The following is a 26,690-nucleotide window of genomic DNA, read 5'->3' as shown; positions in this document are numbered from 1 at the left end:
GAGTATTTCGAATCTTGTGTTTGTTACATTTATTTGCAAAGTGCTGCTTGGCAAGTTTTTCGAGATGAATCCACGGCATGCAGTTAAGAGTATTCGAACTTGTATTTTAATTTTGTAAATTGTAATTAAATTAATAATTTTGAAGAAAAAATACACCATTTTTCTCTGAGAATAGTTTTTTTTGACATATGTATCAGTACAATAAGAGACAAAGAAATGCAGAATAAAATTACCAAAAGATATTTTATTGGAACTCAACATACAAAAAGTTTCGACATTAGAATTGACTAGATTCTTTTTATAAACAATTTTCGTTACATCCATTATTTTTATAAGTTTACTTTTCATCACAAAGTGTCATCAAACAGTTTCTAGTTAGTTAATACAGTTCATTTTGAAAGACATAAAATATTTGAAAGACATCATTTAAAAATAACTCAATGAAGGAAATAAAAAAGAACTTTTTTTTTAAATGAATTATTGCTTACTTTAGCATATTAAGTACAATGAATGACTTAATTTCGCAAGAGTACAGAAAATGTAATTCGTTAAAAAGGTACACACATGAATGCAGACAATCACTTGCGCTGGAAATAGTTCACAGATTACTCATACGAATACAGAACCTCTGCTTTATATGACCTCGCTGCGAGTTGCAGCGAAGTCACACAAAGTATCCAACAGCTTTATAGAAATCGGATTTTTTTTTTAATTTCTTCTAAATGAATTAATTTTCGACCTAAAACTGTGCTCCAGCAAACAATCTCGATCGACGGATTGCGAACATCATTTTTACTTCTCTGATAATTGCCTGCGATGCCAATGGAGAGTGAGTGGCAAAAGCGCTTCGACGTGCGTCTTTTCCAGCGCAAGTGGTTAATAAAGGGTATGCTTTAATGAAAAGAAAAAAAATTTCTACGGTGGATTGTTTTTCATTGTAGAGGATTAATGCGCTTGTCAATAGAGCATAGAGAAACAGCGCCCCAGTTCCTATATCCAAAATATGACTGCTTGAAAACCAGAGAAAATTCTTTTTCATCGAAAAACCTCTACTTATCAAATGTTTGTTACCGGTGGAGCAAGTAGGTCCTTGCTTCCCACGTCAAAAAACTGCCAAAATAGTGACATCAGTTTCTTTGCCGACAAAGAAAATACTGCAAGATTTTGCTGAGGTTTAAGCAAGCCATCAAAAACAAGTTTAGATCTCAAAATAGTTTCGCCCTAAAATAACGCCACTTACCGTCAAGTAGATGTTGGACCTACCAACAAAATTTGGATGGGAAGTCTTCCGTTGCCGATATACTTGCTCTGCATCTCCAGTATCTTAAAAAAATCGCATAGATAGATCAGTGTTTTAATCGTGGTAAGAAACTGGAGGAACAAAACGAAAAATTGGATTTGCCAGCACCAAAGAAATTCCACAGTGGAATTGTTAAAGCCCTTTCTAACTATGGTGGAAGGGGGGGGGGTCCAACACAGCAATTGCCTGCACGCGATTTGCCATAGAAGACTAGACAGAAATCGCACATCGAACAACAAAAGGAATGTATACAGAAAATTTGTGATGAATTCCAAATCCGAGTATATCATATCTTGACTCACGTATACTTAAATTTATTTCTTTATATGTAAATTAGTTTACTAAAACAATAATTCATTATTTTTACGAACTGTAAAATTTATCGTAAACGTAAAAACACGGTACGAAGAGTCAGCAAGTTCTCCAATCATTAGCTCTTAATCGTGTCATATCTCCAAATTTACCAAGTTTGGCAAATTATAGTTTGAAACTCAAGTTAGGTAGCCAAACCGTGTCCTTAAGTCTAACCAAATTATATTATCAAGGGCAACATGCATCAGATATAGTATGAATGTCAAATGGGAGGCAATGGTATTTTTTGAAAATTCAAAAATAATATATTCAATTAAAAATTCATAAAATGCCAGTTGTAAATATAAAAGTATTCGGGTATAAATTGCATAATGTAAAGAGTCACCTTAAATTAGGCAAGACTCATTTCTCCCAACTTTCAAAATCAGACACATTTTCCTGATTTTAATTTAATCTCAATGTAATAAATATTAAAACAAACTGAAACAACAAAATTTGAAATCGTAGCTCACCTTCAACACATTTAGTCTCAATACTTTGGGTATAAAAAATACCTTGGGTATCTAAAAGTAATTTTTAACTTAATTAGTGACCAACATTATTGTACAAAGAGTTTCATATTTCTATTTCACAATATATTTACTCAAGACATTTCTGTATAATGAAAGGAATAAAAGCAAAAAAACAGATTTTTGAAGAAATTACAGCATTTGGAAGGACTCAAAATTGTGAGAACCAGTTCCTAATGTTGTCTATCCGAAAATCCAGCTCCTTATAGTACGGTACAAAATGTCTGAAACTCTCATATATAATGTATCTATTCTATAGCTTTTGATAGGTAATGAATGGAATTAAAGCAGACTTAACTAAAAGAGGATTTGAGGAAAGCTTAGCAATATTTTCACATTCTATAAATTTTTGAATAACTAAATATGTAATGAGAATAAAAAAAATAAAATAATAATAACTATTGCAATTAAGTCTTTGATTAATAAGCAGAATATTTCATATATCACATATCCAATAAAGAAATATCAAGACCAGTTCTGTTGTCAAGAAACTACACATTGGGCACTTTTAAAATAATTTCCTAGAATCCATAATACAGCATTCTTGCCACTACAAGAATGTTGGAAGTGAAACACTTTTTACGCTTTTTTTCCTCATCACATCCCATTCTCTCAAGCATGCACTGCTCATAAGAAGCTTGCTGCATTATGTTTAATGTCTCTGTGGCAAATTTCCTGAATTTCACACATAATTTCACTTCCGGTATTCGCTATCCATGCACATATTATGGTGTTTCAAGAAACACTCATTTGAAAATGTTGGTGTTGCTATTGGTCGGCATGTTATATAATTAATCTTGAAACTTTCTGATATTTTATGATCATATGTAAGAGCAAAATAAAATATAAAATGTACCTGTGTGTCTTCACAACTATATTGACTAGGTTTGGCGCTTCCCCCGCCCCGAGAATTTATTAGAGAATGAAATTGAATTTGGTAATTTATTCATGGCATGGTGTATGATTGCAATAACATAAAAGAACCTTAATACATTATCCCCATATCTCAATTCCATTTCTAGAACTCATGTGAATCCTATCCATTTGGTATATATGCAAGTAGAGTTTAATTAAAAAATAATAATAATAATAATTAATAATATACAATTGCCAAATAAAGCATCAATTCTGATTTCTATAGTTTTACAAAAATATTTTTGTACTTAAAATTACAATAGAAACTCCACCTGAAGTTCAATTATCCTTCGGGGGGGGGGGGGGATCAGTCAAAATCGGAAAAGGAATCGAATGTGCGTCTTTTCCCAGTCAAGGTCCCCTCTCCCACCTAAAGTAAATAAAATTGGATATACACATTTTGCATTTTTCCAGTGTAATTTTATACATTATACATAATAAACATAAGCTGTAATGAATCTTCATACATAATTTAACACTTTTTTCATATAAATCTTATTATTATTTTCTAGAATTTATGCATGTTTAACTTAATTTCAAGAATAAAATTAATTTTTTTCTTTGATTGATATTTTTTGGGTCACTTCTGAGCTTTTATTTAAACAACCAAATTTCCTCAATCAGAAACAAACTGATCCCTATTTAATTTCAACATTTGGAAATTTATTTCATCGCGATTCTTAAAATTCTTTTAGTGTATTATTTCAGTACATTTTAAACTCATTCAAATAAAACAGCTGCAAAACTTAAAAACCAGTGATACATCAATCGTACTTATTCAAACATTTCAGATGCAGTGAAATCTCTGTTATCCAGATAAATTGGGACCACAACGAATCAGACAACTGGATAATTGACAAAAAAGATAAAAAGCATTTCATAAGGAAAAATTAAATTTGCTTAAAAGTTATTAATTTAATGGCGACAAAAAAATTTATTTAAATTCAGTATACTTACATATGGCATAAAAATATGCTGTAACATAGCAGTCAAAACAAGCCTTTTATTCTTTTTACTAAAAACGTTTTTGCTACGGAATTTCTTTTTTCAACCCAAAACTATCCAGATAATTGGAATTCTACAGCACTGAACATGCAAACATATCAGCAGAGCTCACTGAATGAATTAAATTTCATACAGTATTTTGTGAACAAATCTTGCCATTTTTAATGGCAAGATTTGTTTTTTGCAAAGTAAAATGCATTCTTATAAACTCATTTCCTTCTTCTTTAAATTTTGCTTGAAGAAACTTCTTACTGAATAATTACTTTGTGCCTTCCGTTAAATTATTTTAACTTAAAAAAAAAAAAAAAAAAAAAAAGAATTGAAAAAGCATTTTGCAAAAAAAAAAAAAAAAAAAAAGCATCAAAAATGAATATTCTTATAGCCTATTCAACTAACTAAAAGAAAGTAATCGTATGGAATGGAAAAAAAGTTGAAAGACAATCATAATAAATATATTCAGGAAATACATAAATATAGCAGATGATATCATAAATACATTGCTTATAATGACCTAACTTTGAAATTGGTATGCCTATGATATAAACAAAGCTTTTAAAACATTAAGCGCCAGACCAGTCATCATTTAGGGACTCTAATTTCCATTCAAAGCAGCCACCCTTAACAGATTCTATACTTTCCACTTGGGTCGTAAGAGTCACCATCAATGATAGCATATTTGTTCCAACTGCTTCAGTCACTGATGACTGTCTGGAATATTGTTGAAATCGGATAGTATAAAAAGGGATAAGGGGCACTTAATGTGATAATCAGAACCAAAACTAAAAAGTATTTATTACTTTCCAAACATAATAAAAGAAATAATTCCCATCACAAAGGCAAGCAATTAGATACAACCAGCTAGCAATAAATTAAACTTAAAAATCATTTTAATTTGTTGTAAAAATACAGAATATCAAAGTAAATACATTGGAGAAGAGAGAACTCAGGAAAAATATTCTAATGTTTCCTGATCTCACAGTTTGAAAGACTGCAGAATAAATAATGGAAATAAATGATTTAAAAAAGAAAAAGAAAATTCAAAACTGGGATTACTTTTTTGTTAAAAGAAATAATGTATCAAAATTTGCCAAATCACTCAGCCAACATTAAAATCTTCACATTGCAATTCTTTATTGGCATATTATAAAGTCCCAGCACTATTTTTTCCTCTTTCTACAATGCAATTTTTTACAGGCATAGCACAAAATAGTGTCAATATTTCAATTTAGCAAGGACATATGTTCTATTAATAGAAAAGTGCCACATTAGCTTTCAAAAAGACTTTACTACTATTGAAAAATAATTTAACGAGAATATAAATCCATTCTGGAAAAAATATATTCAAACAAATTTATAATACGATAACTAATTATTTGCAACGAGTGGTTTAAAAAAAAAGTTAACTAAAGACATTTGTCTTTGACTATGCATAATTTGGTGAAAATGAGACAAAGAATTGTCATTAAATGAATTTGTAGTGCACATAGCTACAGCCTTATTAGGGTGATGTTTTTACAAGAACGATGCAATAATTCTCATTATCTCAACATTGCTTTTATTTCACTGGAAGATAGTTGCTCTGCCGAGTCCATTATTTCCTTCTCTCTTCAAATCTCATCCATAATTTTTTGTTGCGATACAGATTGTGGCTCAGTAAATTCTTCGCTAGTTCTATGTTCTTACCTCAACTCATTGATCCATTATACTTCCAGTTACAGTCTCATAATAATGATTGTACACAAGTTTGTCGATTAAGGCTCCACAGGCATTTGCTGAAATTCCTCAAGACCACATTTGGCTATGCTAACCAGTAATGGTTTTCTCAATGAGTTATTTAAATAAGGGTTCTCTTGAAACTAGTGTTCAATACAAAATGATATTCGCAATATAGGCAATCCTACATGTGGCATCACAATATCTCCTGATCCATCGTTTTGCAAAATATTGAGTTATTTTGTTTTGCTCAGTATGTAAATCTCTTGTTATGAAAGATGCTAACTAAGCAAAGTATGACTGTAATAGGTTTATGAAAATAAAGATTAAGTTAATGCTTTATGAAAATAATAAAAAATTAATTATTTGCAAAATCAACAATACTATATAGTTTTAAAGAAAAACTGCATGATTTCAAAAATTAAAATATATAAGAAATTTTTCCTAAGACATGAAACTAAATTTAAAGTTAGTCCTTTTACCACTTTCAAGAGCAATGATTCATCAAAATTACCTTTTAAAGAGCTTTTTCCTCCTTCCTTAATCAGACAGTAATCTTATGATGATTAAATAAAACAAAAATGCATCTTAAATACCAAATAAATACAACATATGGAAGCATCAACTCTAATCCCATCTGGATATTTAATCTATTAATATCTTTTTTGCAAAATAAATAAATAAAGTGTGCTTTAAAGAGAGGTTAAAATAAATCCAAAACTGCAGAAGCAATATTTTAAAGTAAAACAAATCTCATTTGGATTTTGCTACAATCAGTAGTTTTAAATTAGTGCTGACATTAAAAACATGTTTAAATTACAGACTCAAAAATAAATAAATAATAAACCACATTCTTTATTTGCCATCTATTATTTAGTCACACATACTGAATGAAAGTTTCAATATTCTTCACTTTACTTTATTTTCTATGAAAATTTATAATAAAGGTATGAAAGAACCAATATCATGGTTTTATAAATTAGAAATCATAATCATGCTAATGAGATGGCTAGTAAAATTTTTTTACAAATAGGAAACAAATAAATCAGGAAATAAATCATTTCATCTCCAAGCCTTAATTTAAATTTCAGTCATCTCATGCAAAAAACAGGCAAAGAATTACTATACTGTCCCATAAACAAGGCTTTTAATTTCTTTTAAATGCGAAATATTATAAGATTTGCCAAATTTTAATATCAGCATTCAAGTTCTATGTTATTCTTTGTTGGTGCAGCCACAGTAGCACTATCATTTAACTCTTCACAATTTTTTGCAGGCATAACACAAAATAGCACCTACATTCAAACTGAAAGTCAACTGAGGTCCTGTTACAGAATAATCTTAAAATTATATTACATTATTAATGAATACATGAGAGGAGGGAAAATTACAGTTTTATCTGCTAATTTAATATTCAAATATTTGGTATTACAGTTTTTTTAAAAATAAATTTGGCACCATAAAAAATTTAATTAAAAAAGCACTATGTTGAAAGCATTAATTCCTTTCCTAAATTCAATATAAACATTTAGAAACATACCTATAATGGCAAAAAGATAATAAACACATATACGTATTTTATACTTGCTACAGTTACTTCTTTTCTGCTTCATAATGCTTTAAAATTCTGCTTAATTTCATACAACAAAGATTTACATTTATTTAATAAATAATACAAAACCATTCACATAATATCCATGCTGAGGAACAAGGGAAAAAGGTATTAGAATTTTTAAAGAGGACACTCAATATTAGTAAGAATATATATATACAGGATGATTATAAATGAATATTCCAATTTTGCAAGTCTGTTAAAAGAAAATATAAAGTACAGCCTTGTTGCTTATTGCAAATAAAAAATAATAATAATTTAAAATTTAAATTATAAGAGTTCAATGTGAGCCCCTTTAGAAATATGCAGAACAACAAATTATCCAACAATTTTTTTTTCTCAAGGAAATCTGAATAATTGATAAATAAAAGGTTATTTGTTACAGAAAAATACTAAATTTACTTAAAACTTATGAATTGAATGATGACAAAAACAATGCTGTTATATTTTGTATGCTTACAAATTGTGTTAAAATATAACAACTTGAAGATATCAAAGTTGCAGTCTTTGGTCGTTTTTACTAAGAAGGATTGTATTTGTTAACACCCCCCCCCCTTTTCAAAGCAATCTCGATAATCAAAGTTCAGTTGCATAGAATTTGCGTAGTGTTACTGAACTGAATAAGTTCTCCAAAATTAAAAATCCATGATGATTAAAAAAATAACAGAATCAAGAATAGTTCTGTCACAACAAATGGCTAAATAAATATCACTAAAATTTTAGCATAAATCTATTAAAAATAAAATGATATCTTACCATACTAATAAGAAATTAAAAAAAAAAAACCACTCATAAAAACATTAAATAAGTTAAAACAATGTAATTTGGAACAATGTTTCACATATATTACTTCCTATCTCATAAAAAAAGGGATCCCCCCCCCCAAGTTTGCCTAGTGTTTAACCTCATTTAATGTTATCACACTTTTTCAAGTGCTTAGTTGAGGTAATGGCACAAAAATACTGATGAGCCCTATTTTGTCAATAAGAAATTAACCCCTCTGCAATAACATCATCTTAAACACACCTATCTCACAGTCTGCATAGACAGAAGAGCAGTGGCAGAAAGGCACCGATGGCGATAAAGATAGGGAGCATAGTGCCCGAATCTTCTGCTTCATATGGATTGGGAATGCGTGGCCCAGATGGGTGGCGAACAGGAGAAGATTTTTTGTCTTGACTTGTTGTTGCTGCTTCTTCCTCCTCTTCCTCTTCCTTTTCCTCTGGGATTAAAGATGGTAACTGGGGAACATCTAAAAGGTACATAAAAAAATAGATGGACTAAATCAATACTAATAATAAAAATAACATTAAGTCTCTGTAATTTAGCAAATACTGGACTAAAAGGCTCCAGACTGCTGCATGTTCATTAAAAAAATATTTCAATAACAATAACTATGATTACTGTGCAAAATATGACAAAATTCACTAAATAAAGAAAATTATTACTACTCATAACAACAGGGAATGCTAATGTATGTGCTTCTATTTATTGGAATTCTACAAGGCTGAACATTTATCTATTTATATCAGCATTTTTCAATCCAACTAACAGGCTATTGAATGTGGTCACATAATACACATTATTGCATTGTACCAAATTAATGTTGGAATTAGAAGCATAAGAGGAATAAAAAAGTGAAACTACAGTATCACATATAGCAATATAAAATTAGATATTAGATAATGCAAGTAGTTATGATTTTCATGTGATTTTGATTTAACTTCACTAAAAAAGTTCCTGCATAAAAAGAGCAGAGAAGCTATAAGATTACTAAAATTGCTTTGAAGTTTAAAATATTTTGGTGAAGAAACCATAAACATCAGTTATATAAAACCAATATTCATACAGTACCAATTGTTTATCAAAGACTGCTAGATGTGAATAAAAAGAAGAGTTAAACTACAAAAAGATGACCAATTTCTGTTTTGCAGATAAAAGATTGAAAAGGTTACAAATTAACATTACTCGCTTTCGAAATAAAACACCAGGAAAAATCATTTCATATATATATATATATATATTCAGTAGCTTAGATTTTATTATTCAAAAGCAGAAATTCCCCACCTGTGAGGTTCACTTATCCATGAGCATCAAAGTTAGAAAATATAATATTGATAATGATGGGAAAAGATGCTAAAGATAAAAGATTTGAATGAGGAGAAAAAAAAGAGCAAACAGAATTTTTATAGCTAAGTACATGTGAAAAGTGAAAGCTATGCAAGCCTACCAGTTAGCAATGAAAGAAGAGTACCAAAATCTCAATTTTGAAACAATAAAATATTCAGTATCTTTCATGAACATAAAACTTGTAAACATGTTCACCAGGAATAACGTCTTGATAAAATTCTCAAATAAATACTTTATGTAAGTAATAGCATTAGTATCTTAATTCAACAAAATATTTTGAATATTAAAATTTTGATTGCCATAACTCATTTGATTATAGAAGCCTTATATTTTATTTATTGTACTATGCATCTCTCTAAATTTGATATTGATGCAGAAGTAATAAAACTTAAATAAATACAAAACTTAATATTTTAATTTGACTTTTTGTCATTGTGATGGCAACACAATAATTTTTCCAATGCATGCATAATATTCTCATGCAAGTTAAAATTTTATTTTTCGTGAAATAAACTTTTGGATAATATGATTAAAATATTTCTTAAAATTCTATAAAAATAGATACTTAATTTATAGGTAAAAACACTGGTATCATTGAAAATTATTTTTGTGTTGCAATATTTTTGGAAGCTATTGCATAAAACTTAATTTTTAATGAATTAAAAAATTTAAAAAAAAATCATTATGAGAAGTACATTTTTAGCCTTCTAACTATATATATACACCAAGTTGGGTAGCTCTAGGTTAAATGGTCTGGCCTATAGAGCACCAACAAACACACAAAAGCATAGTCATCTTTATTATGAGCAAAAATTAATAACAAATATCATAATAAGCATTGTGCATCTCATGATGCAAAAATTCATCTAAACAATTTTATACACATATTATTAAAATATTGCATGTGGGAAATGTACTTTTACATTATTTTTTGTAGCGTAGTAGAGCCAAGTACATGATCAAATATGCACACATTCAATGTATTAAATTTAATCGAGTTGGTTTCTGGTTGATGAGATAATTGATGTGATATGACAGCAGTAAGGAATATAAAATGAAAACCACTGAATGAAAGAAATTATCATGATTTCAATAGCAAGACAGCTTCAATCCATGACACACTCACCTGCTAAGGTTCCCCGCACCACATAAATGGCATTGATCTTTGGGTTATCTCTGTAGCCCTAGAAATTGGTGCATTTGTTAAAACATGCAAAGTAACGTTAAAAATATTGATTGTGAATTAGATGTGATGAAAAAGTATACCATAGTCTGAATAAATGGCACCGATCTTTGGTTTATCATTGAAATTGGTTCATTTATTAAAACTTTCATATTTATTTTAAAAATATTCTACTATTGAATGAAATATTATAAAAAAATATCATTTCTTACAATACTGTATGCTTTATTATTCTTTCAAATAGAATCGCCTTAATAATTTGGCTTTTAGTCTAGTGGTGCCATTGATTCAAACATGATTAATTTTCTTAAGTTGTTCTAGTTTTATTTTAATTTTGAAATAAGAATTTTAATTTCTTTACAGTTTTAAAATGTAACTAGATAGTCATCCATCTTATGTTACATAAATATGTATATCAGTTAAAAAAAAAATCATACATAGACAATCAATAACAGAATCCTAAGCTTTACATTTATAGATATTTACATTATTACATGTTTAGAATAAACCCTTCAATGTTTTTTATCTACAGATTAAAGCATATATTATTGTATATGCTTATATACAGTACTGTGCAAATTAATTGGGACAAACACAGAAATTTTCACAAATGTTGTTTAATTATTATAGGTTACCTTACATGCACAGTATAGCAATCTAATATAAAATATGTCCTCTTCTAGCTTGAATGAGATCTTGCACACGGTTTGGCATGGATTCCACTAAATTAGAACATAAATTTTTGATCCCGACATCTCGAAACCAAACTTTTACAGCATTCTCAATCATTGTTTTCTTTGTTGAGCAGTCCATTTTACTCAGATGTCTCATTACAATGCTCCACAAATTTTCGATGGGATTTACATCAGGAGAATTACCAGACCAATCCAAAACCATTATTTTCTGTTTTTGAAAAAATTTCGTTGTTAGTTTAGAAGGATGACATGGAGCAAGATCTTTTTGAAAGATACCAACACTACCAGTGAACGTTTGCATCATAGGCACAATTTTACTTTCTATTATAGAAATGTATTGTTTAGAGTTCATCATCCCTTCAACTAGTACTAAGCTGCCAGGTCTTTCAGAAGTAAAATAACCGTAAAACATCTGTTTCTGAGGGTGCTTAACTGTTTGAATAGGATGTTGTTGTGTGATGGGTTCTCCACCACTTCGTCTGACAAATCTTGGTCGAAACCCATGCACAAGAAAATGCGTTTTGTTGCTGAATACAACCTTTTCCAATCTTGTGCAGTCCAGAATTGATATTTTCTACCCCAATCCAAATGTTTTTTCTTCATTGCAGGTGTCAATAACTGTTTTTCTATTGGTTTTCTTGCAAATCTCCCAGCTTCACTAAGCTATCGTCGAACTGTTGATGAATTCACGCTCACGCCAGTAGCTAATAATTCTCTCTGAAGATCTCTACTTGTTTTCTAAGGATGCATTGTACTATTTCATACAAGGTATTTGTCTGTTTGAAGTGTGGTCTTGCGTTTGCGTCCATATTAACTTTTTCATTCTGGAGACACTGCCCCAAAATTCTTTTGCTGATTAATAGTCCTAGAAACACTGGATTTTCCAACTCCAATTACTGCAGCAATATCCCTCACAGCCATAGAAGTATGCTGACTAAGGGTAACAATTCTAGTCCTTTTCCTGGTAGTGATATCCATTTTTTTTTAATACACATCAGAAGGACACAATTCCCACAAGTGACCACTTTTTACAGAAACTGAAGGGAAAAAATTTCGACATGTCATGATCACGTGGTCAAACCGGTTTAGATTAGTCAAGGGCAGTCATATGTTCTAAGAAAATGCAGTTGAAAACAGCTTCAGGCAGAAAATCCCCGAGAAAGGAACAATTTTCTTAAAAAATCTGTTTGTCCCAATTAATTTGCACAGTACTGTATTCATAAAATAAATAAATTCAAAATATGTAAATAAAATATCAAGTGTTTATATGCATTTTATTATACTAATTTAAATGTTAAGTACAATATGTATTAAATAAGTACAAAGAATAAAATGGGAAAGGAAGCTTTTTATGATATAACAATTAAAATTACTTATGTACATAATCAGAAGCTAACTTCAAAAGGCATTAAAAAAATTGTAAGAGGCAAATAAACAGGCGATCGCAAGTCTTGCTTATTAGGCAGGTACTTTGTTAGATTATAGGCATTTAAATTCCTAATAATGTTCCAATGAGAAGGGATGAATCTGCTGAATGGGGTGGAATTTGCTCTAATTTAAATTTCTAAAGATGCTGCATTCCAAACTTATTCAATGCATGGAAAACTCGTCCAAGGAATTTTTAATTGAATAAAAACACTTCTATAAGTAAATTAAAAAATAGAATTTTCTTTATTTTAATTACTTTCTATTTTTTAATCTTAAAATTAAATGTTTTCTCAAATTTACAACCTGGAGGACATGAAAATACAAAATTTGAAAACTCAACAGATAGAAAAATAAGAAAAACATTATAAAATTATATTTTTACAAACAAAACAAGTTGATGAATAAGGATGAAAAAGACACCAATCAAGTTAAATTAATTGTATACACTTCCTATATTATTTTTGCCTTATTCATATTTTACTCAACTATAAATTGAATAAAAACAATCATGTAAAAAGCAGAAGTTTTCTTAACAAGATAATTTTCTGCTTTCGAATTCATAATTTTTCAAAATTATAAATATTAGGGAATAAGTTATTTTTCTAATTTACTATGAATAAAAATAAATCCCGGCATAAAGAATCTAAATTTAATGAAATTATTCCTTAAATGAGAAAATTACAGCAGAGCATTATCTTTAAAAATACACAAATGTTTAAAATTCCAGAACTCCAGTACATCAAGAAGTGCAAGAAGAATTGATTATAATTTATATATATTAAAGTGTCATGTAATCCAGAGTCACCTTTATTTTTATTTGATAAAGTTTATTTACAATGTGACATTGTGGCAGTAGGTAATATGATAAAATAAAAAAGATGGTGTTCTGTTGTTAACAACATCTTGTTTTGATTTAAAAACAAATTATAAGTAAATACCTAGAAGAGTATCTACTTTGAAGCTAAATAATTTGGGTACAGTTATTAGAAGCATGAAACAATCTAGTGACCCTGACATGATATACATTAAAAGTTATTAACGTTTTTTCTATTACGTATATTTTGCAGTGATTCTGTAATGGATGACCTTGTTAAAAGACAAACACCCGTTAGAGCAGTGTTCACTAACCGATATAATTTATTAATTACAACTTTAAATTAAAATGAAACAAATATTGAAGATTTTGAAATAAAATTATCTTCTTTAGAAAGAGTTACTTCTGATCCAGTAGAATTTGATGAGAAAATAAGTGCAGCTTTAATTAATGCTGAATCTGAAGATTTTGATTCTGAATATGAAAAATTAGAAGAATATCGAGAAAAATTAGATGAAGCTCGTATTCATACAAAATGCTATCTAATAAAATTGAAAATGTGTATAAATGTCAGCATCTATTATTGGCGAGAAAAGGAAATTAAAATTACTGAGATAGAACTGATGAAATTTAATGGTGAAGTGAAACATTGGCTAACTTTCTGGAGCCAACTCAGTAGAATTCACGATGACAGCTCTATTGGGAATGAAGATAAGTTTCAGTATCTACTGCAGTGTGTAATTATTGGCAGTAGAGCCTGTGAAATTGTTGATAGCTATCCGCCAATGGCTGATAATTACAATAAAGTTATTGATAGTTTAAAAACAAGATTTGGCCAAGAAGAGCTTCTCGTTGAGTATTATGTGCTGGAATTATTGTCCTTAGTTGTAAAGAATGTTACAAATTCGAAAAGTAAAATGAACATTATGCAACTGTATGCAAAATTAGAGACACATTTATGGCCATTGGAATCTATTGGTGTAACAACTGACAAGTATACTGTGATGTTATTCCCATTCGTGGAATCATGCATTCCTGAAGAATTATTGCGAGTTTGGTTACATAACCCTGTAATAAATAAAGAAGAAAATTATAGTTATGGGGATAAACTATCACATTTGTTTTTATTTCTTCGTGCAGAGGTAGAAGGTAAAGAGAGAATTTCTTTGGCCAAAATTGGATTTAAATCTAATGAAATTTTAGCACGAAAGCAAAATTTCAAAGATCAGGAAACTTTAATGAAAACAGCTACTAATTTTTTGTCTAGGGTCAAAGTTGGAAAATCATCCTGTATTTTTTTAACACACAGTTCTCAAGATTGTTTTAGAGGCCAGAAAATGTCATATGAGGAAAAAATGGACATTTTGAAGAAAAATAAAGCCTGTTTTACATGCATGAAAATTGGACATCATTCCAGCAATTGCAATACCAATGTCAGATGTATTGTCTGTGAAAAGAGACATTATACTATATTATGTCCTGGACTATCAAAATAAGGAAAGAAAGCACAGATTTCTTTGGTGGAAGAAAACGAAAACACATCATTGTTCGTACAAATTAAACCTGAGATGCTTTTACAGACTCTAATGGTGTCCATACAAATGCATAAAAAACAGAAAATAGTGAGGGCCCTGTTTGACAAGGGATCACAACGTTCTTATGTACTTGCATCTACTATGGATCAGATGGGAGCAACTGCTCAAAGAACTGAACATTTAACCCAAGTGTTTGGGGAACTTAGTTCAAGAAGAAAACATCCATGTTATAAATTATCAGAAAGTAATTTGACAAAAGACTATTCTTGTGATCTGCAAGTGTTAGATCAAAGTGTTATTTATGAACATGTACCAAGTGTTGAAAAAGGACACTGGCTGCTGGAATCGCAGGGAAAAAGAAGTGACATTATGGATGTTGGAAAGAATTCCCCACAGATAGAACTTTTGATTGGAGCAGACTACATTGGACAATTTTACACTGGAAATGTTTAGCAGTTATCTAATGGGCTAGTCACCATGGAAACATTATTTGGCTGGGTAGTTGTAGGCAAATCGGAAGTTACAGAAAATAAAATCTTTTCAACAACTCTGGCTATTCACAGCAATAAAACAGCTGATTATTTGTGGAAACTTGAAGCTATTGGAATTATGGACCCTTGTGAAACCAATACTTCAAAAGAATTAGAAAGGGCAGCGGTTGCTCATTTTTCCAAAACAGTAGTAATTAATAAAGATGGAAGATATGAAGCCAAACACCCATAGATGAGGAATTATCTGTAGAAGAATTATCTGATAATAGAGATATTGCTGGAAAAATACTTGTCTCAACCAGTAAAAAACTTTTCAACAATGATCACAATTTCAGAGCTATAATGAAGTTTTTAATGAATGGAAAAGCAAAAGTTCCACATTGAGGAGTGTTTAAGCCCAATTCCACTACTCAAGTGAGACCAGTTTTTGATGCTTCATGTGAATCAAGAGGAGATTTATCTTTAAATGACTGTTTGAAGAAAAGCCCAAACTATTAGAACTGATTTTGACTGTGCTTCTGAAATTTTAGCAAATGAGATAGGTGTCATTTCGAATATTAAAAGAGCTTTCCTTCAAATATCTGTTGCAAAAGAAGACTGCAAGTACTTGAAATTTCTTTGGTGGAAGGATAAACACAGAACTGTTATTAAGGTGTTTCAGCATGCAAGAATGGTGCAAATCTTACTTAGACGGGTGTTAGGAAAATATTGCATTTATTATGACGAAATGATAAGCATTCTATGTGATTGTGAGGCTATTGTGAATTCACGAACCCTCACACATGTGTCTGAGGATCCCAATGATCTCATTCCTCTTACTCCATCCATGTTTTTGCAAGACTTGTCCACGGTGGGAGTTTCTGATTTAGATGAATTGGATAAAACTGATGTTAAAAAATGGTAAAAATATCAGCAGATGCTTAGGAAACATTTAAGAACAAGGTTTCTTTGAGAATATTTGCGAATTTTACTTCAACCTTGAGGGAAAAAGGAATGTCCCCAAGTGTCCCCTGGCAATATGGTCTTAATTAAAAAAGATTCTAAGAAGAAATTGCTTTGGCCAATGGCTAAAATTATAGAAGTCTATCTGAGTAAAGATAAAAATGTTCATGTGATGAGATTAAAAACTTCATTTGGAGAAACTGTATGGCCTGTTCGGAAAATTTATTCTTTGGAGATGAGGTCTCTTGCACATGAATCTGCGTTTAGTGGGCAAGAAACCTTGAACATTGAGATGAATGAAACGGATACTTCTGATCGAAAACCAATCTGTAATAGAAGTGGAAGAGTTATAAAATTGACAGAAAGATTTCTAGATTCTTAATTTTGTTTCTTTATAAACACTAAATTCTGTAGTTTTATGTTTTATATTATTTCTAAAGTATTTGCAGTGTTCAGATGCATTGAAACTAGTATGTAAACTAGTTAATTGCTTTGATTAATTAGTATAATAATCAAAAGGTGGGAGTGTCATGTAAACCAGCGCCACCTTTATTTATTTAGATAAAGTTTATTTACGTGACATTGTGGCAGTAGGTAATAAGATAAAATAAAAAAAGATGGTGTTCTGTTGCTAACAACATTTTGTTTTGATTTAAAAAGAAGTTATAAGTAAATACCTAGAAGAGTATCTACTTCGAAGCTAAATAATTTGGGTAAAATTATTAGAAGAACGAAACATAAAGAAACAAGACAACCCGAATTTTTTTTTTTAAATGAAAGAATATGTGTACTAATTTAAAAATATGTACAAAAAAGATACTGGATAAAAACAGGAATGTATTCCAAACACAGTGAAACAAAGAATTTAAAAAATAGAATAACTAAAGAATGAACTGTACACAGGGGTGTTTGTGGGACCCCAAAAAATCCCCTGAAACTTTTACGGACTTACTACCTACATTTTGGAGTTTCGAGAAGGGGGGGGGGGAGAAATGAAAAATTACGATTATGAAGTATTGAATGACCTCATTATAAAAGTTCAATGAATTACTTTTTTTGCAAAATTAAGACCTTTGAACCCAGGTCACCTGATCGCACATCTGGTTGAACGAAGTCACTCCCTTTTTTTTCTGCCGCGCCTACTTGCCGAAAAGAATCCAGAAGAGAATGTCCGAGACCCTTGGGAATGAGTCATAACTCGCAATAAGGAAAGAACAAAAAAGAAGTTTTTTCCCCCTTTTCACGCATTATCACTGCCTTTGGAGAAAGAAAGGAAAAGTTTTCACCACACACACTGACCTTGCGTTTTCTGCTTTCAAAGCAAACAAAATTACCCAGATCAAAATAAATAATTCATTATTATTCCTACTTCCTTTTGAACGACGATCCCCGGAATTTCCGGGTATCGAAGTTCAAAATCCCCGGAATTCCGGGGTTTCCCCGGAGCACAAACACCCCTGTGTACAGATGCAAACAGCTCATTATCTTTTCAGTGAATATTTTACTCACTTTTCATTAACTAGCTCTCATAATAGAGTTAGTAAAAAACTAATGCTTTAAAATAATTACATATACCTTTTGATAAATATTTTTTTATTTTATTTTGTAATTTACTAAAGAGTAAATTACAAAATTATAAAGCATTATAATAATTGTATAATTATTATAATGCTTTATATAATAATTGCATAATTAATTATAATATTTGTATAATTATAAAGCATTAAAATTATTTTCCTTCTTTTAGTTTATAACTTTTCATTATTATTAATATCATGGAATATTATTAGTTTTTCTCAAATTTATGATTAGATTTCTGTCACATATATGAAAACAAAATTTAATTAAATAACCAATTAATTCATAATTAAGTACTTCAACTTCAAACCTCCAACACAATAAGATTTGATTGAAAGCAAAATTACAAGCATGAAAAAAAGTGAAGAGTGTAACTTGAAACACACATTAACTAAATAATATTAAATGATATATTAAAATCAAATACTGAATTTAGATTTAAATAAAATATTAGTAGTATAACAATAATTACAGTTAAACACGAAACTAACATAAATATTAAAGTTCAGCAATTAAAGTTAAAAATGATTACATCTCTAAAAAGTGATTAAGAATATTTCATGCTAAAACTTAAAAAGAAATTAAATCAAAACAAGCATTCATAACAGGAAATACTGTAAATTGCTAAGAAAAATGAAATTACAGAATTAGTTTTTCTCAGATGGAACAAGCTTATATTCTTTCCAATACAATCTTAAAAAAAGAAAAGAAAATAAATATGCATAAAAATGTTACTTTTATAAATTCAACTCTGATTTTTCCATCATGGTCTGATTCCTCTTCATTAATAATCAATTTATTTCCACTTATAGTGAATGGAATGTATTCATCATGAGCAACACCCTTTCCAACTCTGGCAAATATATCTAAATCAGAAATCACGGTATGGACCCCATTTAAAGAAACATCAAAGACCTAAAAAATAAATGATAAATTATTTTTTCATTCAATATACAAGTTGTCCACAGAGTCTATACACGTTCAAAAAATTATTAAAAATTAAATTGATAAAGCATGGCAATCAAATTTAAGCCATTCACTATTTTTAAAGTTTATAGTTATATAAAATTTGTGCATTTGAGGTACTATTCTAATACAGGAAATATTGTTAAATAAACCTTAAAAAATAAATAAGAAATGCACAAGTGCATCATAACATGTGAACCATTCAATGGTATTGATATAGTATGTTTAAAAAAAAAAAAGAAAAGGATGGAATAATTCATTAGCTGAAATAAAGATCATAATTTCTACTCTGCTACAAATAAATTCCAAGAAACTTTTAAGCCAAGTTCCTTGATGTTCTTTATGCAATAGAGAGTGCCATTTATAAGTCTACTAAATGTAGCAATAGAAGAAGAATATTCAATATCTATTCTCCATTTTTTAAAAAATAACTTTGCCAAATTTATGTTTGATTGATTTTCTTCATAAAATCATGAAATAATAATGAAAAAAATTTCGATTTTATGTTGTAAATACCCTGCATATTGCTTCAATACTTGATAAAACGGTACAATTAACCCACTAATGTTATTAAACACAGTACATGGAGGTTGTTAGAAAAGTAATATCAACTCTGTTTTAACACCTAGACTACTGTGGGGATCATTGGTGACCAATGGTTCCATATAAATTACATTGTAAGAAATTCAGTGTGGTAGTCAATATGTTAATGATAATTTAATATTTAGTAAGGATCTACTATTTTTGCAATAATAATATACCAAATTTCATTTATCAAATTTGTAATGCTTGAATTATTGTATATACATATATACAGATGGACCAGGTGACAAATTTTGTATTTAATCTAAGTTTTGATAGAAATCTATAATTCTGGTTACATATTCATACATTTAATATCATTTGTCTAGTTCATTTTTGAGTTCAATTAATAGAGAAGTTAACAAAATTCTATAAATATTTTTTCTAATATATATTCTATATATAAATATGATCTAAAACATGTAGATTATGTATCACATGTTTCTGTATCTCTTCAAGAGATGAAGATAGTGATGCAAAATTACTTACTAAATTACTTAAAAAGAAACTTAACATTCCCTGTATTTTTTTTTTTTTTTTGGTTTTCATGAAAAGTTTCAAATTTCCCTGCATTTTCCCATTTTTTTTAAACAATTCCCTGTATTTTCCCGTTAGTGTGGCAACTCTGATAATATGTTTTGATGTTATGGTAGAAATATGTAAAAATTCCATTGCATTTTTAATTAAACTTCTAATTAAAATTTTTTTTAAATCTACGCTTAGTGGATCTCTACAAACAAAAAGCAAATTGATGCCAAATTTCAAATTCCTAACTTCAGCAGTTTAAACTGTGCACTGCTCTGTCTACCTTGACAAACAATTATATATATAGAGAGAAAGAGAGCTGGATGCATAGTGAGAAGCTGCAGCAAAAATTAAGTACTTTTACCCAAGCCAAAAAAATAATTTTATTGGCTAATATTAATTTTTGCCAATATAACTAATATTTTCTAAGCATATGATATTTTCTGTTTTATAATAATGCAGTTTTTCATTAAAAAATTTTTAAAGGGTATTCTTTGAATTTTAATATTTATTTTTGTATTTGCAAAACATCTGTTGTAAAATAAATGCCTTTTTGCTTTTTGACAAAAAAAAAAAAAAAAAGATAAAAATTAAAAACTATCAACACCAAAAAATGAAGTAACCTTTTATAAGATAATTACAATAGAAATCTTTTTTTTTTTTTTTTTTTTTCCTTCTGAATATTTCTTAAAATTAATGAACTACAAGTTCAATTAGATAGATACACCATTTCTGAAAATGTCATCATTGTTGCAGCAGCAGCATAGCATAACCAAATAATTTGATTATGCTATGCTCCTATAAATATGTATATTTATATCAGCAAATAATGTTCAACCTAACTGGGATGGAAAGAGTAAATTTATTCCTGTACTAAGTTGCTATATTTAGAAATTTTAGATGCAGTCTTATAAAGCTAAGAACAAAGTATTCAGGAATGGCTATACCATCATTAAGACTTACTTTAGCTTTAAAAACTTTCATTTTCCATAAATCATAGAAACTAATTCATGAAATTAAAAAAGTGGCAGTTCTGCAGTAAGAAGCAAAATGAAAATAGGCTATGAATGAAGGAGGCTAGTTGAGGCATTTTTCAAAATAATTTTTTTAAGTCAGAAAGAGACAATATATTGTGTATCTTCAAAATTTAGCAAAACTCACCAAATGAAGAATCTTATTCAATGAACTGCTTTAAATTTCTTAAAATTTAAATAAAAGCAAAGAATATATATATTTTTTTCCTTTTCTTGCGACTTTAACAGCAGTAAAATAATGCGATGTTACAATTTGAAGAAATAATGATATTATTTTGAATTTCATCATAATAAAAATCATTGTAGTGAAAATTTTGTACAAAGCTAATTTTTTAAAAAATTACTAAAACAAAAGAAAAAAATGCATTCATTTAAACAAAATTTTTATCACTGAAAAGCTATTTTTGAAACCTTTAAAACGGCACTAAAATTTTTGTGCGATAATATGCTTTGATGTTATAGTGAAAATATGCTAACATTCTGCTTTCATTTTTTAATTGAGTTCGATTTAAATTTTTGAAAAATGCACATTTAGCCGGTTTCTATTCCTAAAAAATAACTTCCCAAATTTCATGCACATAACTTCAACAGTTTATGCTGTGCATTGCTTTGTCAATCAGAACAAAATTTCTATAAAAGTTAAAAAAAAAAAAAAAAAAAAAAAAGCAATATTATTATAGAAGATAAAAAATAAAAGTTTTGAAAATATAAATGAATAAAATTATTCAATAAACTGCTTGAAATTTTTTATTAAATTTAAATTAAAGAAAAGAAAGCACTTTTTTTCTTTTATCATGATTTTAACATTGGTAAAATAACATCACTCAATGAATCAGAGAATAATACTGTTTTGAATTTCATTATAATAAAAATCATTATTATAAATTGTGCCCAAAATTAATTTTTCAAAAATTACTAAAACTGAAGGGGTAAAAAAAAAAAAAGGTATTAATTCAAACAAAATTCGTTTAATAGAAAACTTTTTTTATGAATTTTTTAAATGATGTAAAAATAATTTTTGTTTGATAATGCTTTGATGTTAAAGCAATACAGTGTTAAATTTTTTTAAAAAATTAAACCATTAAAATTTTTAAATATTTATTCTAAGAGGATCTCCAATAACCAAGAAGTAACTTTCCAAATTTCATGTTCCTAAATTTAATGGTTTATGTTGCGTATTGCTCTATCAATCAGGTCACACCATTATATGTAAAGGGAGATTTCATTGGGGAAAAAATTCTATTAGAGTTAAAAAAAAAAAGAAAAGAAAAAGAATAACCATTACAAAATTATAGTATCTAAAACTTGAAGAATGAAAGTTTTAAAAATGTTAGTTTTTACAAAGGGAAAAACTGCTAGTTCTGGTATTTAAAATTTTTAGTGAAATAAAAAATAAGTTTTAAAAAACTTATTTTTTATTTCGCTAAAAATTTTAAATACCAGAACTAGCAGTTTTTTACTTTGTAAAAATTAAAATTTTGTGGGATTGATCCAACAAATAATAATTTTCAAATGGATGGGGCCATTTAAAAATTACACTGTAAAAGAAAGCACTATCATTGAAAACTTACGGCTTCAAGTTAAAATCTCATCATACTAGATTTTATGCGATCAACTAACATAATTACACAGGACAGTTAATCACATTCATTTCAATATAGTACATTAAAAACAATCTAATAAGTCACTCAAGTGATTGCTACAAAGCAACGTGTTAAAGAGAATGATGATTCAGTGTGTATTAAAGAAGCTATACTACAAATGTTTTCACAGCACCTTCTAGTATGTTCAATATATCTCTTCAGTACACAAAATTCATCCTGCTGTATTTTTGTTTCTGTTGATTGAACCAATCTACACATGCTTTTTTAATGGCACATAAAAGGTTAAATAGACTTACTAGGCATAACTTAAAATTTTCAACATCTCATACATTAAAAACTTTCAGTATTTGAGAAATTTTTGTTAAAATTTGACATGCATGACACCTTACATATTTTGTCCTGCCCCTTCTGAATAATTATTCTAGTATTTCAATAAACAACAATGCCCATTGTTGAAGAAAGAAGGGGCAGAAAAGAAGTCTCATTAGCATTATTTTAATATATGTTGGACCCTTCGATTTATTTTACCCAGGATTCTTTGTCTGAATTCTTCCCCTTTCTTGATACATCTGATAAACAAGCCTTTATGACTATGCTTTTGAATTATTGCATTTAAAATGATAAGAAATAAAATGCTGTCTTTGTATTTCTTGAGAAAATTAAGCACTTTTTAAGGACCTTTCTTCAAAATTAATTACTTTTAAGGAGCTTAAAAATGATTCAAAAATTACAGCACTTTTTATGGCTCTACACACCCTGTAGAGAGAGAAAGAGATCACTGAGAAATCAAAAATATATATTAAAATTACTAAAAAAAAAAAAAAAAGACAGAATCTGAACCTTGAAAAATAAAAGTTTTGGAAAATTTCTCTTTATTTCTTTTAAGTACCAAATCTGAAACTTTTAAAAAATAAAAATTATTTAATAAGACTGTTTCAACCAATAATAATTTCTAAATAATGAAGATATTCAAAACTTATAGCTTTCAATGAAAATTTCATCACACTGGATTTTATGCAATTGCAATGTAATTATACATTGAAATGAATTACAATTCAATGTAGTTATAGTAAAACCTCTTTAGTAGGTCATTCAAAGGTTTGCTCCAAAAGGACATATTAATGAATGACTAAATACTAAAGAAGCTTCAATGTAATAAGAATAAAAGAGTTAAGTGTCAATTTTCATCAAACAGAACCAATCTACATATTCTTTCATTATTAATACAGAATTGAATATAAATTTACCACAATTGATTCTTCATTATTGAAAACACTAACAATAAAGAAGTCGGGTGGATCCTAGCACAGCCCACCTCTTGGCGTCTTTTTGAATTCTTGCCAAACAATTGGTGATAACATCGCCAATGTGGCAACCTAGACGGATTTTTTATATATATTTATTTTTATTATATTTTATTTATTATTATTTCTAGCCTTCAAGTATCGTTTTTTAAATTGAAAAATAAAAATAATAACAAATATTCAATTAGTTGTCAACTTGGTGAGATTTCAAATAAGTCGCCAAGAGGTGGGCCCATCTAGGATTTTACCAAGAAGTCTGAATGCTTTTTGAATCACAACAAATTTCGTACAATCCATATTTCTTACTAAGACTACCGGATAAGCATTTTTAGTATTTCAATTTAAGGCTGTACCTATTGTTGAAGAAAGAGGAGGTAGAAAATGTTTATTATGCATTATCTTAACATTTAGTGACATCTCTCATTTCATCAGTTTTCTTTACTTGATACGTCAGATAAACAAAGCTTTAGGACTATGTGTTTGAAGAATAAAAGTTTGAAAAACTTATTGTTTATTTCATTAAAAATTTTAAGTACCAGAACTAGCAGTTTTTCCCTACATAAAAATTAAAATTTGGTGAGATTGATCCAACAAATAATAATTTTCAAATGAATGGGGCCATTTAAAAAGTACACTGCAAAAGAAATCATGATCATTGAAAACTTATAGCTTCCAGTTAAAATCTCATCATAGGGAAACAAAAAGAAAAAAAAAAAGATATTTTCCCTATACTTCTTGAGAAAATTTAGCAGTTTTTAATGACATTTTTTCTCTCTAAAATCAAGCATGTTAAAAGTGCATAAAAATGGTTTTTAGTATATATTGTTTTCCATGGCAACCATTATTAAAACAATGCCAAGAATAACACCAAGCTGGAACTACTCACCCAAGTAAAAGTATGTATATTTGCTCTTAATTTGGATATTTTTTTAAAACATGATCTGGCAGTTTATCACAGATGAAGAAATCAATTTGTAGCTGGTTTTTAAATACTGGCATTTTTATGAAGTTATACATTCTGTATTTCCTATCAAAAATTGCTAATTTGCCGCAAACAATACAAGAATGTCACAAATCATGAATTGTAATAACTGAAACCTAACATTTTAATGAAAGTGTTCAAAATTTGTTTTTATAATGTTTAACATTTGTTTCTACAGTCTTTGTTATGGTTAAAAGCTTAAAAACACTTGTGGGTGTGTTTTAAAATTCTAGAATCGCATTCTTTTATTAAAATATTTCACAAGCATGATGCATGGAAATAGACTTTAGCTAAATTTTACATTTGTAAGAATAACAAGAAATGGCATTTTCAAAAAATATTCTAATTGGTTCTTGCTTTAAATCTAGAATTAAAGAAACTTGTCAAATTTCTTGAATACATGTTAAATATTTTACTGTATTAATATGAATTTGAAGATAGTTTTTTTATTAAAAAAAAATTTATATTCTATATTTTTAATTAAAAAAATTGCAAAATTGTTTTAATACACAGATTTAGAAAAAGATGCAAAAATATCATGATAGCTGCTTCATAGTTAGAACAAGGCAAGGTTAAAAGCAAAATGTTTTTCAATCCCTCTCTTATGAAAGGGAAATTACAGAAAAACCTATTCTTATAGCATGATTTTCACAAACCTGTGCAGCAATAACTTTAGTTAACAACAATTTTCTAATTATAAATTAGATTTTCTTAGAAAAGATATAGGTTACATACCTTCATACCAGGGGATGAAAAGTAGACTTCACAAAATTTCAACACAAGAACATAATTTCCATCCCTATTAACCGGTATCTCGTAACCAAAAGTTGCGTGATGATACCGCTCTGTTTGGTAAAGAATTTGATCTGTTCTTGGTACTCTGGAAATGATCAACTGTTTTCCATAATCAGAAGCAGTTCCTATTCTGCCATGTAGTGGGTCTCTTCGATAATGAATTCCATTCATATCAACATGCGCATCCCCGCCGGCATTAATTGCATATATAACTTCACCAAAACATGTTACTAAATCAAAACTTAGACATATGACCAATATTAGAATGAAGAATAATTTTAAGTAACGAAACTGATGAGTTGGCATAGTAAAAAGTAATGCAATGTTTACATTCAAGAACCTTAGTTACCAATCGTATTCCTTCTTTCTCCACGACCACGATGATACAATTCTTAAAGCAATGTTAGCGTCAGTATCTGCATCCAACTAACTTTCCTTAAATAAAAGGCGTGGCATTCTGAGAAGGCTAAGAAATTCGAAATACTTTTCACTCATTGGATGTGGCTTGTGACTTTCTAACTAAAAGGTTGGTTGCTTTAATTTCGTTTCTTAAAGGGACCGGAATATTTTCTGTCGCTAGCGATCCTCAGATGTCTCCCGTTTCAGTGACAGTTAGAGTTGAAGCAATAAAAATTTAAAAAATAAACTAAAACTGTCATTTTCTTTTTTTTTTTTT

At 28.8% G+C, this 26,690-nt stretch overlaps 1 protein-coding gene across 1 annotated transcript; it reads right to left on the bottom strand.

Moving 5' to 3' along the window:
• Window positions 1-226: 226 nt before the first annotated feature.
• Window positions 227-26,600, bottom strand: LOC129961809 (malectin-B-like). Its single transcript, XM_056075386.1, has 5 exons — window positions 25,955-26,600; window positions 18,958-19,137; window positions 10,683-10,740; window positions 8,453-8,678; window positions 227-3,466 (listed from the first exon to the last, which is right to left on the bottom strand). The coding sequence occupies exons 1-4, from the start codon at window positions 26,318-26,320 to the stop codon at window positions 8,458-8,460; spliced, it is 825 nt and encodes a 274-aa protein (XP_055931361.1). The 5' UTR covers window positions 26,321-26,600; the 3' UTR covers window positions 227-3,466; window positions 8,453-8,457.
• Between the last annotated feature and the right edge of the window lie 90 nt (window positions 26,601-26,690).

The sequence above is a fragment of the Argiope bruennichi genome, chromosome 2 (genome assembly GCF_947563725.1).
Source record: "Argiope bruennichi chromosome 2, qqArgBrue1.1, whole genome shotgun sequence".
Lineage (NCBI taxonomy): Eukaryota > Metazoa > Arthropoda > Arachnida > Araneae > Araneidae > Argiope > Argiope bruennichi.
This window is presented reverse-complemented; position numbering and strand designations above follow the sequence as displayed.

Bases quoted from the DNA above. Each gene is read 5' to 3' on its own strand.
- LOC129961809 (XM_056075386.1), bottom strand. From the start codon at position 26,320: ATGCCAACTCATCAGTTTCGTTACTTAAAATTATTCTTCATTCTAATA. The intron at 19,138-25,954 runs GTATGTAACCTA...TTTATTTTTTAG, and splicing joins TTTCATCCCCTGGTATGAAG to GTCTTTGATGTTTCTTTAAA. The intron at 8,679-10,682 runs GTGAGTGTGTCA...TGTACCTTTTAG, and splicing joins GGTGCGGGGAACCTTAGCAG to ATGTTCCCCAGTTACCATCT.